General features: G+C 40.9%; 1 protein-coding gene across 1 annotated transcript in view; it reads right to left on the bottom strand.

Annotated features, from left to right (window-relative positions):
- LOC123036206 (serine/threonine-protein phosphatase 4 regulatory subunit 1-like) overlaps nucleotides 1-19,455 on the bottom strand; it is a 45,945-nt gene that overhangs the window by 20,708 nt on the left and 5,782 nt on the right. Inside the window, 8 exon segments of the mRNA XM_044455247.1 lie at nucleotides 1,107-1,265; nucleotides 3,033-3,098; nucleotides 4,116-4,223; nucleotides 8,365-8,439; nucleotides 8,441-8,512; nucleotides 11,021-11,163; nucleotides 11,550-11,656; nucleotides 13,419-13,551. Coding sequence (XP_044311182.1) covers nucleotides 1,107-1,265; nucleotides 3,033-3,098; nucleotides 4,116-4,223; nucleotides 8,365-8,439; nucleotides 8,441-8,512; nucleotides 11,021-11,163; nucleotides 11,550-11,656; nucleotides 13,419-13,551 — 863 coding nt within the window.

Below are 19,455 nucleotides of genomic sequence, written 5' to 3'. Positions count from 1 at the left end.
TATTTTTTAACTTCACTTTCACTGTTAAACTTTCAATGTACTGTATACTAAACAGAAACTTCAAGTTATCGGGTGGTTTAAAAGTACAGTAAATAAAAATAAATACACAAATATGATTATATAAAAGCATATTTTGTTTTTTGCAGACCACGGTTATTTCCTTGAAAAAAACAAAATCCACATTTGATATGTGAAAGTTGATCACCTGGATTCAGCCCATGGGCCAAGTTATTATTTTCATATAGCACCATCAACATGTATGACAAGTCACAAAGTATAACCAAACAGGTCCCCACCCCAAAGTGCTAAGCATCTAAAATTTTACACGTGGAAGACAACTGTGAAATGGGACACAAGTGCAGGCATGTGTTAAAATGAAAGAATATGTTTATTTCAGTTACCCATTAATAGGGCTAGTTCTAGTAGGGTATGAAAGGAAGGGTTGCACCAAAGCCTTCAAAGATGTGAATTTTGAGACACAACCTGAAGATGTTCTATCAGAGTCATGAACAAAGCAACTTCCAAAATAAAGGATGACACAATTTCTCTCTCCACTGGAGCGTAAGGAGAAATGTTATACACAGCATGAGGAGAGGACTGAGACAGCTGATCACAATGAGAGCCCGTGTGGTGCAGTGGTTAAGAGCATGGGACTGGGACTCAGACGATCTGGGTTCTAGTCCCCACCCAGCCATGGAGCTAACTGGGTGACTTTGGGCCAGTCACAGACTCTCAGCCCAACCTACCTCACAGGGTTGTTGTTGTGGGGATAAGATGGAAGAGGAGATGTAAGCTGCCTTCAGCCCTTTGTAGGAAAAAGGCAGGATATAAATCGAAAATAAATAAATAAATAAATAAATAAATGATCATTTAAAGATGATTGCTTAAATCTTCCAGCACGCATCAACAAATAAGAACAGTTGCAAATAATTAGCCAGAGGGTTGTGAGTAGAGGGAAAGCTATTAATATACCACAGTCTTAATATTCAGTAGCTCTATTTGGGTGCGGCACAGTCCTCTGAACACATTTCCTTTCAACAAAATACTGAGAAGCCCTTTCACGATACAACTGCAGTTTAAGAGGAATTGTTTCAATCTTTACTTACCCATCTGCAAGGATCACTGATGAGACTGATAAAGAGGGGAGACAGCTTGCTCCTCCGAACTTCCGCTGAAATGGTGTAGGAGACAGCCATAAAGCATTCAGCACAAGCTTTCCGCATACCCCAAACAGTATCAGAGCAGAGCTCAAAAAACTTTGGAATCTGCCAAAATAGAGAGAGAGATTTTATTAATCATTTTTATTAATTTGCACTACAGATCTCTTCTTATTTCCCTGGACAACATTTGCCTTCAAGTAATTATTTCAGGACTAGAATAAAGGTCACTCCTTTTGAAAACTCTATTTGGCTAGCCACTGGAAGGAAGAACAAATTATACAAAGTGAATTAAGGGCGGAACTGTATGCATTTTACCCATTTTTAAAAGGCTACGGCTCCCAGCACGTCTTAGCCAGCTAAACTTGCTGGATCATTCTGGTAAATATAAGCTTTTATGCTTAAACATGCATAGAATGCTTTCTAAGGCATGCAAGATTATCTCAGTGCCATTCTGGTTACAAATATTACCTACATTCATTTCGTACTTCTGAGTCAATACTGATGTCTTTCCAGAAAGCTAAGATGCCTGCAACTGTCAATCTGATTTATTTAAATCTATGATGAGAAGCTGACAAGCAGGTCCGATAAAGCTTTACTTGAAGGTATGGAAAAACCGAGAAAGCCCCAAATTGTAGTTGCTGATTTTCTACATATTTAGGATGACATTTCCTACCACTTTCCTACCAAGATCTTTGGTACCTTTCTTCAGTAGATTTTACTTTTTCTTAACTTTCTTTCCCACAAGAGCACCTTGGGATGAGGAATTCATTCAGAGATCTCAAGCTAATCCAAGAAGATCTGAATATAGCTCTGGCAAACACCAAAATAATTCATTTTACATCTTAAGGGGTAGTAGGAAGAAACACTACATTATTTCCTAAGATCATAAGTTGCTTCCTTACCTGAGTAAAAATGAGGAGCTGCAATATATAGCTATGAGGCATGGCTACCTAGATATATATTGCCTTATATTTTTGTTAAAATAATTGGAATATCAAACAGTAATTCTACATTTGTCAGCCAATAAAACATTATGTTATGCTCTGCTCTGCTCGTCACGAAGTCATGTCCAACCCATCACGACCCCATGGACAACATTCCTCCAGTCTCTCCTGTCCTCCACCATCCCTCAGAGTCCACCCAAGCCCACACCCACTGCTCCAATGACTCCATCCAGCCACCTCAATCTCTGCCATCCCCTTCTCCTTTTGCAGTCAATTGTTCCCAGCATTAGGGTCTTCTCCAGGGAGTCCTTCCTTCTCATTAGGTGGCCAAAGTATTTGAGTTTCATCTTCGGTATCTGGCCTTCTAAAGAGCAGTCAGGGTAGATCTCCTCTAACACTGACTGTTTGATCTCCTTGCAGTCCAAGGGACTCGCAGGAGTCTTCTCTAGCACAATTCAAAGGCCTCAATTCTTCGGCGCTCACCCTTCCTTACGGTCCAACTTTCACAGCCATACATTGCAAAATGAAACATTACCATGTGTTATTAAGGCTACAGCTCAAAAAAGTTTAAAAACGGTGATATATTTGTCTAACAGTGGATTCCATTACTGAATGGTAGAAGAAATAAGGACTGTTCAGCGACACCAATCCAATTCTAATGGTAGGGTGGCATATACTAATAACAGTCATTGTTGTATTTGCATGCTGTAATCCAGTCTTCCCTTGCAGGGACAGAGGGGTCTAATATATAGATTTCTCTTCCCCAGGAGGCCTCTCTTTTCATTTCAGTGGAGGAAGTACTTTGTTTACATTAAGAGATCATTATCCCACTTTGTTCCTGCTTGATATGAAGTGTTAATAGTTAGCAATTCTTTGGCAGAGTATAACTCCTAGACATGAGATTTGTGAGTCCCAGACTTTAACATACCAGATTCTTTTCTGTGGCTTCTTGCCCGACAGCACTGCAGATATCACCGAAGTTTGCTGCACAGACCTAGAAACAAGATACTGCTTGTTGTACATATCAGTGTTTATTTCTTACTCAGTATATCTTATATACTTGCATTTACACTTCCATCAGACAGGATTTAACATTGCTGTCTAAACTCTCAGTTAGAAAATGTATTTTTACACTACATTTCTACCTGTATCTTTATTCACTGTAGTTACAGCATATAACTCTTACAGTTTCTGATACTGTATTATTTAATATACAGTAACATCAGCTGAATACATTTCATACAGAATGTGCAATAACCAAGAAAGGACTGAAAAGATTCAATAGCAGGATCATCAGTTCAATGACCCTTACTCAGAAAAACACAGGTACACATTGAACTTCTAAGTTTGTATTTTAATGCTTTGCTAAATCATGGGCCATAGATGCTTAACCTCATGCCATTTGTCATTTACAGTTCTGCACAGATATCTTAAGCAATACATAGTGAGAATTAAAGATCCAAGGCATACTCGTTCTGCCCCATTTTTTAAAAGGTTGTTATTTAACAGTACTTAGACGTTAAAATAATCCATCCCTGAAGTTCTAATACAGGGGTCCTCAAACTTTTTCAATAGTAGGCCAGTTGAAAGGCAGCGGCTACAAACGTGGGTCAGTGAAAGGGGCCAGGCACGCGGCCAGTGAGGTGTTGTCGAGTGTGCGCGAGGTGGCATTGGGCACACGCGGCGGCAACTCGCTTGCTCAGAGATCTCCCAGTGAGTTCAAAACCATCTCCAAGCAAGCAAACCACCGCCTGCCTCCCCCACGCTGCGAGGCAGCGGTGAGCCTGCGTGAGTGGGGGAGGCAGGCGACGGTGGTTTGCTCACTCAGAGATGTTTTGGACTCGTTGGGAGATTTCCCAGCAAGTTCAAAACCATCTCCGAGTGAGCAAGCACACGCGCAGGCAGCAGCATAGGCCAGATGAAAGGGCATGGCGGGCCACATCCGTCCCACGGGCCGTAGTTTGAGGGCCCATGTTCTAATAGATATTTTCCAGTGTCAACTAATGCTAACCTTTCGCACTTGAAAGAGTTTCCCATCACTGCAGAGCTCACAGAATCGTGGAAGAAGCAAATGTTCAACAGTAGATTTGTCCACCATAGAAGCCATTTTGCAGATTATCTGTCAGAGAAAAGGGATCTCATTTCGTTATCTGCATTTTAATTTCTCTGTTACAAATTTTGTTAGTAGACACAGGTTGTTTCAGTGGCTCAGAAATACCTTTTGCTGGATGTGTAGTAGCAGAATGCATCATCTTTCAGAACTGAACTCAGGGAAGACCTTGGAGGAGGATGCCACCATCAGCCTCCAAATGAACCAAAATTAGGATGGGGGTAAAGACTGAGGGGAACCCTCATGCTGGCACTCTAGGATGATACACCAACCAAGCAACCTACAGAATGGTGGAACTCAACATACTGCAATTAGTTTAACCCCAGCTCTGCATTCCTGATAATCTTCAGAGACTTCAAGAACAGATATGTCAACAAACCTGTGCACAACAGCACAGCAGTTGCCCAGCAGCACAGGTCACCACACTTCAGAGAGTTCAGGGAGAGGGTTCAGGGAGTTCACAGGGTTCAGGGAGAGGGTTTCCTGTCTAGGTATTCTACTAATGCACCAGAAGAAGGTGGATTACAAAGACATTCAAGTTGCTGTTTGCAAGGTCACTGCTCTTCCAAGCCTTCAGCGAAACTTGCTGGCTCATGACAGCTTCCTACCTCATCAAAAGACCAGAAACAAGACTCTATGAAGTCTCCACTACTTATGGCATAGCAGGAAAAAGAGCTTGTGGTGATTTTACACCATTTAATAGGGGAAAAAAAGTCTAGTCAGATAATTCTGGGAATAGGGGCCTTTCTTCTTTCTAAACTACCATAGGATTGTGCTTTTACATGCCTCTGCATTGCCTGCTGTGCAATCCAGTGTGGCTCTCAGTACCCTCTGAAAGAGGGTTCGAAACATCCTACTGAGGGCAGGATGAATGCAAAGGTGAAAGTTGCCTCTGTGCTTCCTCCCCACTGCAGAAGGCTTAGATGGCAACCATGATAGTACTCTTCAAGTTTCTGAAAGATTGTCATGAAGAGGAAGGTCTGGATCTCTTCTCAATCATCCCAGAGTGCAGGACATGGAACAATGGGCCCATTTTATAGGAGGCCAAGTTCCAACTAAACATCAGGAAGAACTTCCTGTTAGAACAGTACGACAACGGAACCAATGATGTAGGGAGGCTGTGGGCTCTCCCACACTGGAGACTTTCAAGATGCAGCTGGACAGCCATCTGAGAGGGATGGTTTAACTTGGGAGTCCTGCACTGAGCAGTGAGTTGGATCCTCTGGCCCTTTCCAACTGTTCCATTCTCAAAAGGCATTAATTCCTCAGTAAACCCACCCCAATTTAGCTAGGAGCTTCTGTGCTCTGTACATGGCTTTTGACTTAGGCTATGCAGTCCAGCCATATAAACAGCATTAATAATTGGTTATGCGGAAACTTTCACCAATCACATATTTCAACCAACAAATTAACAGGAAGGCACGATCATGGACTTAATTGTTTTTTTGTTTTTTTTACCATGAACCAATCCCTATCTCTCCCTGCATCCCCTTGCTTCCTCTTCAGGAGGGACAGGTCTGGAAGCTGAACTGTGTCAGTAACTGTCAAAGACCAGAAGTAACTGACTGACCTGCTCCTCACAGCATGACCCTAATTATGTTGTACCTTGCATGCTGTTTAATGATAAGTCCACTGTTTAATGATAGTCCACTTTTTAAAAAGTGGACTACACAGAGGCAACCAGACTAAAGGCTGTAAACATTCAGTTCTCACTTGCATACCCACAAAGAGGAATTATAAGGAATCCAATATGGTAAAATACCAGTGAATTTTTTCAGCTCAGCCCCATGGATTGTGTTCTGTCAGCCCTGTGCTGGCACAGACCACATCTGATGCAAGTTGAGCTGGCATAAGGATTTCTGTTTTTAAAATGGGCTACAATTTGTCTTTCCTTCCTAAGCTGGAGAAATATGCACAAAATTTAAGCTGTATTCCAAGATTTGTGCAAATTGCAAAGTCATGCCTGAACTGTGCACAAATCTGAAATTAATCATCAGAAAAATCAAGTGGCCAAGATGGAAAGTGTGCATATGCAATGAGAGAATGATGCTTCCACAATTCTGTTAAATGTTATGACAATAACAGCAAAGACTTGAATTCACCACATTGGCCCCAATTTATGTAAATAACACTAGAGATATGCAATTCCCTGCACAAATATTTTGAGTCATTTTATTAAAGCCAACCCCACTCCCACAACTCAACTCACTTTTGGTCATCAGGAAGGAAAGGTGTTGAAAGCCTTTCAAGCTCCAACAGAACACATTTTCTAGTAGTGCCCATCCCTACCCACAATTAGCACACAGGATTTTCTGTGCAACACTTTGGCTTTCAACACTTTCACACAAAGTAGAACCAACTTTTGCTTTAAGGCTTAAAAAGCAAAACATTCTCTAAAAATACACTTTTAAAACTACCACATAATCTCATGAAATGTCTCAAGATTCTTATGAAATAATTATATTGGCAACACCACAAGAACTCAAATATTGCAATAAGGAAAGAAAAAAGGGGGACTCCATGGTTGGATCCAAGATCATTATTCATTAGCTCAAAAGACTGCCAGTGGAATGGGACTTCCCCAACTGGAGGGTTCTTGAAGAGCAGGGTGACTGAGAGGTTACTGAGGAAGAGAGGATATGGACCTTCCAGTCTGCAAGCAGTACACATTCCACTGGTGAAAGAATGAGATTAGATCCAACAAAAAGGTTTAACAAAAGATATAAACAGACTGTATAGCTAACAAAAACAACACCTTACTGCTCAAACAGTCTACTTTTTGTAACAGAATGCCAAGTAAGAATTTGGAGAATGTTACTCCATTTTGATTTTAATGGAATTGCCAGTCCTTGAAAAAGACATCTGGCATTCAGATGTTACATTGGAAACTGGCCTAAGCAACTCTGAAACAAGAAATTGTAATGTAGCTGGTAAAGTCATTTTATGGGTGAAGTGTCAGGCATCCATGCTAAAACGGAGCTACAAACTTTAATATTTTGTGAAGAGAACTGATTTTTGTGTAAATGAACTAAGGAACTCAACACATTTTGGAACAAACTATTTAATTTATATTTCTCTATAAAAAGTTATTGAGAAGTCATGAAACAGATTCCTAAGACATCACTGTGAGAAAAAGCAAAGCTTTAAGATAGTGCCATTAAGAAAAGTTGCCAAATATTTTAATGCCAATTCGTATAGCCCACTAAAATCAAACGGGAGGAGAGATCAAAGCTAAATGTTGATTGCTTTCCAGGGATTTTTTTTAGCAACTAGATATTTTTCAAAACCACTGCCTGCAATTTGACCTTCAAATAGTTTACTGGCCCATTGTGCATTTAAGTGACCTGAAATATAAAAAGGCTGATATACAGCAGTGTAACCTAAAAAGGATCCTCTATGTTTTATGGAATAACATAAGTAAATTTAGAGTCAATGAAATGAAAGCTTAATATTTACAGATCTTATTGCATTTCTGCAGCCAGGGAACAACTGAAGAATTAAAATCTATTTTGTGAAGAAGTGAACTATTCTGTGTTTGCCAGTATGCATTACATTTCAGTCTTTTCCCTATACTGTGGTTTGTAACAGACTTCCACAGGGCTGCAGTAATAGTAAAAGTAGGCTTGGGACAGAGCAATCTTCCTGAACCCATCTGAAGTGCCATAGGATGCTGCAGAGCCTCTCCATTGGAGGGATCTGCAGAGCTGCAGCTGAGAATGAGCTCACAGCTCTTCCCTATTCCTATTCCTTCTCAGCTTCTACAGAAACTTCAGAGTATCCTCACTCAAAAGTCAGAACTCTGAATACAGGAAGGTAAAGGGAGGGAGGGAGCACACCAGTGAGTATGCTGCAGTGGGGAAAGAAGGGGCTGAATTTCCACAAGACCAAAAAGGAGTTTCAAGCCCTGGCAGCATAACTTCAGTAGGCAGGCTCAACTCTCTAAAGAGGATGGAAAGGTGAAAACTGCCTCCAGAAGCAGCTGAGCATGACACGGGGTCCTCAGAACCTTCCAAGATTGAAGGCTTCTGTTTAATGGATGACAGCCCAGTAAAAAAGTGTCCTCAAAGATGCCAGGATGCTAAATATACAGCTTAACTCTCTACCATCAATTCAGAAAAAAAATCCAAATAAAAAGAAAGCAACTACTTACATTTACAGCTTCCACCTTGTATTCATCATCGCTTTCTGGAGCAGAGAGATCCAACAGGATTGGGCACACTTTTTTTTTCAATGTCATTTTGAGCAACAAGTCCTTGTTCCAGCAGAATCAGTAAAGAATCCTGGCTTGCTTTTCTAACCTACCAGTTTGTGAATAAGGAAATGAAAACCACTAATGCACACAGATACAGATGACTATCAAGACCTGTCTATCTGTGTGTGTGTGTGTGTGTATGTGTGTGTGTGTGTTCTAGAAGCATTGTGAAAGATGTTTGTGGTGCTTCAGTAGTTAAATATAGTTACAAAATCATATCATTATGATAGCAGACCAAACTCAGACTAGTTAAGCTGAATAGTCTGAATACCACAGGAGGACAACCAGGACTTTAGTTCAAACCTTTTGACCCTCATGCACTCACAAAGCCTCATGCATGAAAAAATGCCTTCCTGCATTTCAACAGGAGGAGTGGGTCTAAGAGCGGGCTTGAAATTAGCCATTTACCTGATTGCCTGTAGCAAGTAAGTATCATCTGCAGAAGATAGAACAAAAATATTCTATACATCAGGAGGAGGCTATTTTTCAAAACAGGATGTCTTTCAGGGCAATGATGTTTTGACAAATTACTATTAATTACACATGTAAAATTACCCAAGTAAATTTCTTGAGCATTTCTGAGTTAATTACAAGTATGAATGGCCAGCACTGCCTCTGACAGACGACAGACTTATGTGCACAGAAGCACCATGTATGCATTGCAGCCAGTAAAACCGGCTATGTGGTAGCTGAACGACTTTGCATTATACCCTTCCCATGTGTTTATACTGCTATGTGAAATTGGCAATCTTCAGGACTTTATCATATAAACACTTATTCCAAGATAATCTCCAAGATCTCTTCTGTCTTGGATAAGTACACAGTGTTTAGTAAATCAGAGCCATGGATATCATCATATGTTAAGAGCTTCTGCCATGCCATGGCTATTACACCTTTTGTACCTAGAGTTCAAAATTCAATGCATACACCTGAACATGACAAAAGAACTTAGCAATAGTGTGGGATAAAACTCAAATTTCATGTTAAGAACATTGATTGATTGATTGATTGATTGAATTTGTATGCCGCCCCATAGCCAGAGACTCTCTAGGCGGCTCACAGCACTGGAAACTACTACTTTAGTGACATAAAAATGTCTCTTAATCACATCAAGAGAAGCAGCTACTATCAGAGAATTGCAATTTGCAGTATCAGATCTTGTGCCAGCTATATTGGCTGTCTTCTTTGTTTCTGAATTCATTTTAAAGGGCTGGCTTTGACCTTTAATGTCCTGAATGACTTATACCCAGATTAAATTAAATTAAAGACTCAAATAGGCTCAGGGCCTGATACTGGTTTCCGGGACCTGCTCTCTGGCCCATCATCAAACTCTATCAGAGCTTCAGGTACCAGGAATAGTGCCTTTTCAGCTGCAAGATGATGTCTCCAGAATTCTCTCCCCAGAAAGTACATAGGACCTATTTGGTACTCACATGTAAGTGAACCTTGAAAACATTTTTGTTGGTCGTGTTTCACCCAACTTTGTATTTATTTTTAATTTGAGCTGGTACATTACCTGTTTTATGAGGTTAGTTTTGATTGGTTATAATTGTATTAGGCAGAGTAATGTCACGGTCTCTAGGAGAGCTTTCTATGGAGCATAAAATTTTTCAAAGTCCCCCTCTCAAAGCTGTAGACACTGCTAGGAACTTAGAAGAGGGATTCTATATTCCAGTCCACCACCCCTCACAGCAGCTATGGAAAGCTCTACTTTGACTGCTTCTCAAAGTCGTAAATGTGACCTTAGAAGAAGGGTAAAGGAGGGAAGTCCACTAGAAAGGAATAAGAAAAGCCAGGATCCACTCTATCCTGTGGTTTGCTCTGCCAGTGCAAGTGCAAGAAAATAAAACAACAGGAGGATACCGAAGCAAAAAAATACCTGTCATTTGTCTCATCCTGTTAGCAGTTGCCCAGCAAAGCACTGGATAGTTTGAAACCTCAGAGATGCACATTTTAATATTATCTAATTTCATAAATGGTATATTTATTAATAGCCAATATATTTCAATACATTAAAACATTTTAGATTGTCCAATAAAAACTACAGAACACAATGAACAGCTCTTCCTTTTCACTGGGTTCCAACATAATACTAAACTATGGTTTAGTGCTATAGGAAAGAATGAGCCTTAGGCTTACACATTCTCCTGCTTCCAATCTCTTTTCCTGGTGCAGGCCCAAGGAGAAAACCAGAGTTTTCACTTCCATTTTACATCAACTACAATTTAGACTATCCTCTGAACTCTAAATGGTGATTAATTTCACAAAGGTTTGTTGAAACAAGCCAGCTCTGTATAGTTTGGACTTGGCTGTTTTAACAAATCATTGTTAGGATAACAATAGTATGTCTTGTTATGGACATCATTATAATCTGTGGTTAGCCTAAAATGGAAACAAAACTCCTGCACAGCCATGTCAGAAGATGGGGAAAGCCCACAGCTCACTCCATCTTGTTCTTGCAATGCTAAAGATGGTATAATGTTACATCTCCACTGTCCCTAAAGAAAGTTCACAACTCTAGACTTAACTATACATTCAGCTCAGATTCCTTTACCTGGTTATTTGGATCTGTGAGGTATCTCACCACAATGGGCATAAGGTATTCAGAAAAGGCTGTAGGGAAGTTTGGCCTACTCTCTTGTAGAAAAATGGCAATAGGTGGTATCTGTTCCATTAATTCTGTTCGAACAGTTGGCTCTGTGGATTTAAAAAAAACAAAACAAAGCTACATCTTTAGTTAAAGACAGCACACACATCCATTGAGCAGACTGAATCTTATGCTTTGAAACGATATAAATAGTGGGATCTTTTAGATTTACAAATTTTAATAATGTTACAAAGCAGGTGAAAACGCTGTTAGTAAATTCAGGCAAAGCACATGCTCTGCATGTTGAAGTCCCTTGGTTCAATCCTTGCCAAGTTGCCCAGTGGAAATGGGAAAGACCTCTGGAATTCTGTATTGCTGCTACCAGTCAATGGAGGCAATACTGAATTTGATCAACCATGTATAATCTTTTCTATACACATAAGCACTGACAGAAAATGCCACTTCAAGGAAGAAAGACACAAGAGCAAACTCTCACCTGTGTCTTCAGATAGCCGTACCACTATTGCCATTACTGTCAAGTAATCTTCTTCATTATGACTGAAATCTCGGAAAACATCAAGTAGACCCCGGGCAATGATTTGCCTGTAAATGCAACAAATAATTTCTTTGTTTTTCTTAAGGAACACTGGACCTTGCACTGTAAGCAAGATAAAGTAACTGAACAATCAATTTAGCTTAACATGTCAGTAATGTATTTTTATTGCCTTTGTATACATACAGTGTAAGGTGGCATAATGTAACTCATGGATCATCCAGCAGTAGTTTAATTATGACAATCTTGGCCATAATTCTCAGTATTCAAAAAGCTATGAATGCATCTCAACATATTTCTGTTTGAAGGTATGCTTCAGATGTCTGCATGTGCTAGTGCTGCTGCAAGGCAGAAACTAGCTTTCCCTCTTTGCTCCAGTGGTCTGGAGAATGGAAAACATACCATGCTCCTCTTTCCGTCTCATGTGCTTCCTCCTCCCATGTACCATCCCCTCCCCTATTTTTAGACTGTTCTACTTATACAAATAATGCATTATTTTATAATTAATTAATTTCTATACTACCCAAGAAACAAAGCTGTGGTTTGGGCAAATTTGGCAAATTATAACCAATTCTAACTTCCAGCCCATTATTTGAAAACATGTTTTTTGCAAATTATGGTGTGGAACCTGGCTTATCCAGTTTTTGAGCAAACAGAAATGGAGGAGGGATTTGATGCACAGGATGGCAATACAGAGTGTGTAAACTTCCATTACATTCCCAAACCATAAAAAGCATAGTTTGAAGAAACACCTGAATACCTACTTCACAGCTACTGACACCACGACAGCAGAAAGGGGAAAAATGTTCCACACTTGCATCTGCTAGATCAGGGGTCCTCAAACTTTTTCAATGGGGGCCAGTTGAAAGGCAGCGGCAGGTGTGGGGTGGAGGGGTGTCTGTGGGCATGGGCCGGTGAGGCAGCAGTGGGCCCAGCAGTGGGACATTTCCGAGCGAGTCCAAAACGATCTCCAAGTGAGCAATTCACCGCATCGTTGCACGTGTGGCAAGGCAGGTGCAGGCACGGGGAGTCCAAAACCTCTGAGGAGGGCTGGATGAATGGGCATGGTGGGCTGGATCCGGCCCGTATTTGAGGACCCGTGTGCTACATTCTCCCTGTACCCAATCACTCTTGGCAGGTTTACTCTTGGTATATAAGCATGATAATAAAGCAGAATAACCAGATTCCATGACTCTACCTGGGTAACATGAAGAGTTCTTGGGGCATGCTACTGACTAAGAAGGTCAGGGTCTGAATTATAGGTTGCTTGGTTTCTTTAGCTTTTGCGCTTGCAACCTCAGCAACTGATTTTAGAAGGCTGTTGGGGGAATAACATGGCGAACAGTGGATGTAAGGAGCAGGAACTGTGGATTTCAACAAGACCTCACAATCTCTCCTCCTGTAATTCAGGCATTCCAAGAGGTATGAGAGTGCCAAACATCAAGCCCACCACAATTTCAGTTCAGATCTTACAGCAGTTGCCTATCAATGTAATATTAACATCACCTTGCTTGTACAAGAAAGAAGAAATTAGAGGCAGCAGGATCAATTCTGGAAGACAAGGGGATGGAATAGGAGATGTAGCTGAAAGACAGCTTATGGTGGCAGAACCTTTCTATTCTCTACTAATATCAGCAGTCCAACCTACAGAAAGGATATTTATTCATTTTAAAAATGCTATATAGTATTGTTACATGTTTAAACCTATGTGGTTAAAATCTGTAATAAAAATATTACTGAAACCAAGCATTTATGAAAAGGAGAAAATGAATCACAGCTTAATAATATGAGCATAATTATTTGCATGGTTACCTGTTAAATATATTATCACTAAAGGCATATTTTTCCAGACGTGCAAGTGGAGCCAAGTTATCCTGCCCTGGAATGTCCAAGAATGCAGTTATCCTCATGCTATCACAATCTGGTCCATAGTCTTCAAACCCAACTTGAAGGGAAGAAAAGTAGCATGTCAGCAAAGGGGGGAAATGCTTAGTACTAAATATGCCTGATGGGCAGAACCTCAGTTGTAAAATGAAAAAAAACCTACATAAAAATGCAATTTTCACAGGCTTTGAAATGTCATGACTAATGAGAATGGTACGGCTAAATATTCAGAAAATTCACAAAATTTATTGGTGCAGATAAAATGTTATAAAATGAAAATAAAATTGGAAAGAAAGACCCTGTTGTTGTGAACAAGCAAATTCACTGAGGCACATTACCCTAATCACTGCTAGTGTGATTGCAAACAGTGTAATCCTAACTTCCAAAACTAGTTTGTCCCTCTACTGACAAGCCAGGTTCCTGGCTTGCATGTCATAATCAAACAACCCAGGAATGGAGTGTCTTACCTGTTCCTATTTGCAGCAGAAATGATCAGCCTAGATTTACACAAGCCAGGGTTTGAAAGCCCATAGTTGTGTCCCCAGGCCAAAATGACCAAGCTCATGATTTACCATTTTCAAAACCAACAACTGCACTGTACTGCAGAGGAGTGGGAGACCAAATCAAGCCTTCCTGGATCCCTAATTTAGCCCTTCAGAGTTCCTCAGATGGCTATAAGAGCATAGGAGCAGTCATACAGGATCTTAAGAGTCCATCTACTCCAGCATTTGGCTCACACAGTAGTCAACCACAAGCAGGGGATGACTCTAACAGTGTCCTGTCACCAAAGTTTCCCAGCAAAACTGGAGTACATTGGCATTCTGCCCCTGATATTGAGTGTCACATACAGCCATCAGGACTGGTAGCCACCAATGACCTTATATTTTATTTTTATTTTATTTTATTTAGAATATTTATATGCCATCCTGTCGCAAAGGCCTCAGGACGGCTTACATAAATAAAATAATATAAAACATAATACAAATGAATTACAGATCCACCCTGGCTGCAATTAAAAACATATATAAACCAATATTAAAAGTTATTAAAATATTGTTGGAATAAAAAGGTCTTAACCTGGCGCCGAAAAACAAATAATGACGGCGCCAGGCAGACCTCTCTGGGGAGCACATTCCATAGGCGGGGCGCCACTGCAGAGAAAGCCCTCCTCTGGGTACTTTGCCTCCTAATATCTTTCACGGAGGGTTCCCAGAGGAGGGCTCCTGCTGCCAATCTCAGCAAATATATACACCCTGAGTTTGTCCTATCCCTTTGTAAAGAGTTCAAACCTCTCTCCTGTCCAGAGTTCTGGCTATAACCACATCTTGTGGAAGTGAATGCCATCTTTTAATTATGCACTGTGTGAAGGAGTTTATCCAGCCTGGATCTCAGCAATTTGTTGCAAAAGATGATCTGAGGTTCTAGTATTAATACCCCTTACCCTGTCCTACATGCCTTTTCCCAACCATCAATCATTTGGAAGTTTCTCTGTTTTGTTCAGTATTTTATCCATTCTAAAAGACTGAAATACGTCTCCTAAGTTTAATTACTGGTAGGAAGAACTTTAAGGGTGTATTCTATCAAGATAAGAGGGTGCTTCTAAACTTGGTGGTTCCCACTTATTCAATGTAACGCAGGAGAGGCAACATAGGCCATCTTTGCCATCCACTCTGCATTTCTGGTATGTTCCAGCCATCTAGAGATGACACAAAGCAGGAGTGAAGAAGGCTGAAGCAGCTCCAGGATACCTACAATTGTTTCTGCACTGGATGTCAGGAAAGGGGAGGACTGATTGGAACTCCAGTTCCCAGTTCCAAGGGTGAAATGCTGTTTCCAGACTCAGAGCCAGGAATATGAAGTATCATATGGCTCCAGAAAATGACCAGGTGCCATAGCAGTCTTCCTTAAAATATGCTAGCTGTTGCCCCACCCCATCTGAATTTGGCTCAGTTTCCTTCTGCCTTCAGCCCCACCCACCACTAGAATGTAGCCCATGAGTGTTCTTCTGAAATGGAATCAGGCCTCAGACTGAAAGAAGTTCAACACCCCTGTTGTAAAGTCAGACAAGCAGCTCTGTAAATCAGGCAAAAATAAAAGTATACAAGGTTAGCCGGTTTAGTAATATCCTAGAAAAGATTCCAGACAAACAGCTTTTCCATCATATTCATATTCACTATATTCTTTTTGACATCAGGCAAAACCCCTTTTCATTTTCCCGTTATTTTATATTTTAATTGGGGTTTTAGTATATTAATGGTCGGATGCCATGGGGCTGTTCTATTCTATTTATTTATTGTAAATCATCCCAAGACATTCTGTAGGGGATGGGATAGAAAAGTTTTTAATAAATAAATAATAATAAATACTCACGTTTTGATTTACAAAGCAATATGCAAATCTTACATAAGTTAATAAAGTACTTTTTGACTATTCAGAGCAGTTCACAGATATTACCTCAGTAATCCTCACAACAGTCTCAGAGAAAACAGTATTTTAATCTCCAAAGGGCTTAGGAGATGAGAGCTGAGATACAGTGGTTTCCTTAAAGCCATGAAATAAATTATGACAGATAAATGATTACAAGTTTAAGAATGTCATATTTCAATAATTCAAGTTGCTGTTGCTGGCTTCCATATTTAAATTTTATTTGTAGCATATTAAGTTACCCTTCTCCTGTTCACTTTTGTGCTTCATAATTTCATGAAGCTTTACAAGGTATATCAACACATGACATTATTGTTGCTTTGATTTACAAGGGAAATTGCCAGATGCAGTATGGCGTGGAGGGAAGGATGAATTCCTGCTGCTAATGAAGCACATTACATGAATAGCACTACTATGCACTGCTACACTTCAGTGCACTACTTGCGCTGTGACAGGTAAATCCAGAAAATTATACTTTTCAACTATGCACCAAGGCACTCATCTGGTCACTTCCAGAAAGTGAAAAATGAGTTCCAGTTGCAAATGACCTAGCCATTGCATTCTCCTAAATTTCCCTAAGTGAAGGAACTTTATAGTCTATAAAGCATGTTGTATTTGTGCATGCTCACTCGTGCTCATTCTCATGGAAGAAAAACAAGATCATGCAATTGCAGTAGAATGGCTGCAGGTTTAAAAAGGAAATACATCTGCCAGTTGATATACAAAGCCAGCAATGAGTTGCAAAATGCTGAAATTAATGACATTAAATCAATGTTCAGATTTATTCAAGAAAATTGTCCTGGGGGGAAAAATCTGCATACCTATGTCAAGTTTAACTGACTGAAATGCCTTGAAACTAATTTAAGGAGCTGATAATCAGTTTTACTAACTTCTGTTTCTTGACTTAACTGCCAAAAGATGGGTGGGCAGATGATTAAGAGATCTGGAAGCCAGAAACATTTGCCGTATGTAAGGAAAGCCAAAGGAATCAGTGGGGGTAGGTTCAATATAGCCTGTGCAACATGATAAGAAATGACAAATTGATGAGTCGCTCTTCTGGCAACAGGAATGATGTGTAAAGGGTAGCTATTGGCTAAACTGCAAAGGAAAAGCAGGTGAGTTTTTCAGGACAAAGGAGAAGAATGCAGTAACTAAGTACCTTTGCAAAGTATTAGTTGGCAATGTTGTTGTCAAAGACTAAAAGCTACCTTAGGTGTTACTTTTCCTTATACCAGAGATTAGAAAAATGTGTTTGGCGGTGAGGGTGGAACAATATCTGCAGGATTTGTGTGTGTTTATTCAGGTTCCTAACAACTGCTGTGGCCCCCCACCCTCACCCTGCCCTTCTTCTTCATTCAGGTTTAGTAAAATTGCCTCCAGGCAACAAGGGGGGGGGGGGGGGGGTGACACGTGTGCCTGTGTTGTACATTCTCCTCTCACATTCTCTCTCACACCTGGCAGAGAAGCAACACCCAAAAGAACAGACAGAGGAAACACCACAGCACACCCTAGCAGCTATCTTTCTGTCTCTGAAGGAAATAAGTGTTAGACAGCACCTAGACTAGGGGTCCATCCTGAAGGGATGAAAGTATCTTAACAATGCATTGTGCTGCATGCTACAGATGATAGCTTCCCTTGTCCCCCTTCATCATTTGGTTTTAGGTGTCAAAATGAAAGGGACCCAAACAGGAAGCTGAAAGAGCAATGAGAGGATGCAGAGGAAGGTTGGTGACTGCAAGGCAAAACGAAACTACAATTATTATTTGGACTACTACACTACTTGGCTCTTAAAGACACAACTACAAGCATTTATCCAACATGACTCCAATACCAAACCTGAAGAGAAGAGTGAAAATATCATTCATTAATGCAAGCCTTGTCTTTTAGTACCTTGCAGCCAAACTACCACTATTAGTACAGAAAAAATGTAGAATAAAAATAATGTTGCTGAGACCTGGCAAACCATTCCACACATTCTACAAGCCCTGTTTTAGATCAACCCTTTTTGCTTAGGTAATGGTAATGTCCAGTGTAAACCTATAAATGCTTACTCAGAAGCTCAGAGGGGCTTACTTCCAGATAAGCAAGTACAGTGGTACCCTGGCTCATGAACTTAGTTCATTCCAGGACTCTGGTCGTGACCCAAATTGGTTAGGAACCAAGTCAAATTTCCCCACAAGGTTCAATGTAAATAAGGTTAATCCGTTCTGTAACTATTTTTTTTAAATCAGAAAAATGTGAAGCAAAGTGACAAAGAACAACAAGGACCATGGCCATCTCCCCTCCCCACCCAACCCAAGCAGGAGCGAGGCCATCTCCCCACTCCCAAAGCACGACCGGGATCGAGCCCGTCATCCCTGCACGTGCCTGTCATCCCAGTGCACTGCGGGGGGGGGGGGGGGGAGACAGGCGCGAATGCAGGCGTGCTGGGAGGGGGAAGAGACTGGCGGGAACGCGGGCGCGCTTAGGGGGGCAGAGATGGCCGAGATCGCGGTTGCGCTCGTGCAGGAAAGCCGGGCGCAATCACGAACGTGCTCATGCAGGAAAGACGGGTGCAATCTCGGCCATCTCCCCCACCCCCAGCATGATCATGGCCATCTCCTTCCCCCAATGTGGAGTTCATGACCAGAATCAAAAATTTTATGAAGTTTTTGTTTGTGACCTGATTTTGGTCGGGCACTGAGGCGTTCGTGAGCTGAGGTACCACTGTATATGATTTCACTAGCATCTGCTACAGCATACCATACTGAAGTAGTACATAAAAACCACACCAAAGGTATGTGCAATGATAATGACCACCATTTAACTGAAATGCTACCACAAAGCAAGTAGAACAGATCAGAAACCTAGAGAAAAATAATAGAAGTCAATGGAAATACTGGTATTGAGCAGAGGAGCAGAGGGCACTTTTCTAAACTCTTTCCCTCTTTTAAGTACAATATAACAACTGTCAATACAGTGGTACCTTGGCTCACGAACTTAATCTGTTCCAGGACTCTGGTCGCAACCCAAACTGGCCGTGAGCCAAGTAAAATTTCCCCAAAAGCTTCAATGTAAATAAAATTAATCCGTCCTGTAACTATTTTTTTTATCACAAAAATTTGAAGAAAAGTGAGAAAGAACAACGAAGATTACAGCCATCTTCCCCCCCCCACCCAGCACGACTGCGATTGCACCCATGTTCCCTGCATGAGCGCAACCATGATCACGGCTATAGATGGGTGCGATAGCAGTCACGCTTGGGCAGGGAACACAGGCGTGATCGCAGCCATCTCCTCCCCAAGCATGATTGTGGGCACCCCCCCCCGAACACGATCGTGCAGGGAAGATGGGCACGATTGTAATCATCACCCGATGCAGAGTTCACAACCTGAGGAAAAAAAATTCTGAAATTTCTGTTTGTGACCCGATTTGGTCATGAACTTGTACGTTCGTGAACTGAGGTACCACTATACTAGTTTGCCATTTACAGGAAATAACAGCATTATCAACTTTTGGCAAATTCTAATCCTAGTATGACCATTCATCTGAACTTCCCCAA

The sequence above is a fragment of the Varanus komodoensis genome, unplaced genomic scaffold (genome assembly GCF_004798865.1).
Source record: "Varanus komodoensis strain SLA01 unplaced genomic scaffold, ASM479886v1 scaffold8, whole genome shotgun sequence".
In the NCBI taxonomy this organism is placed as follows: domain Eukaryota; kingdom Metazoa; phylum Chordata; class Lepidosauria; order Squamata; family Varanidae; genus Varanus; species Varanus komodoensis.
The sequence above is the reverse complement of the archived record's forward strand: the minus strand, read 5'-3'. Positions and strand labels throughout refer to the sequence as shown.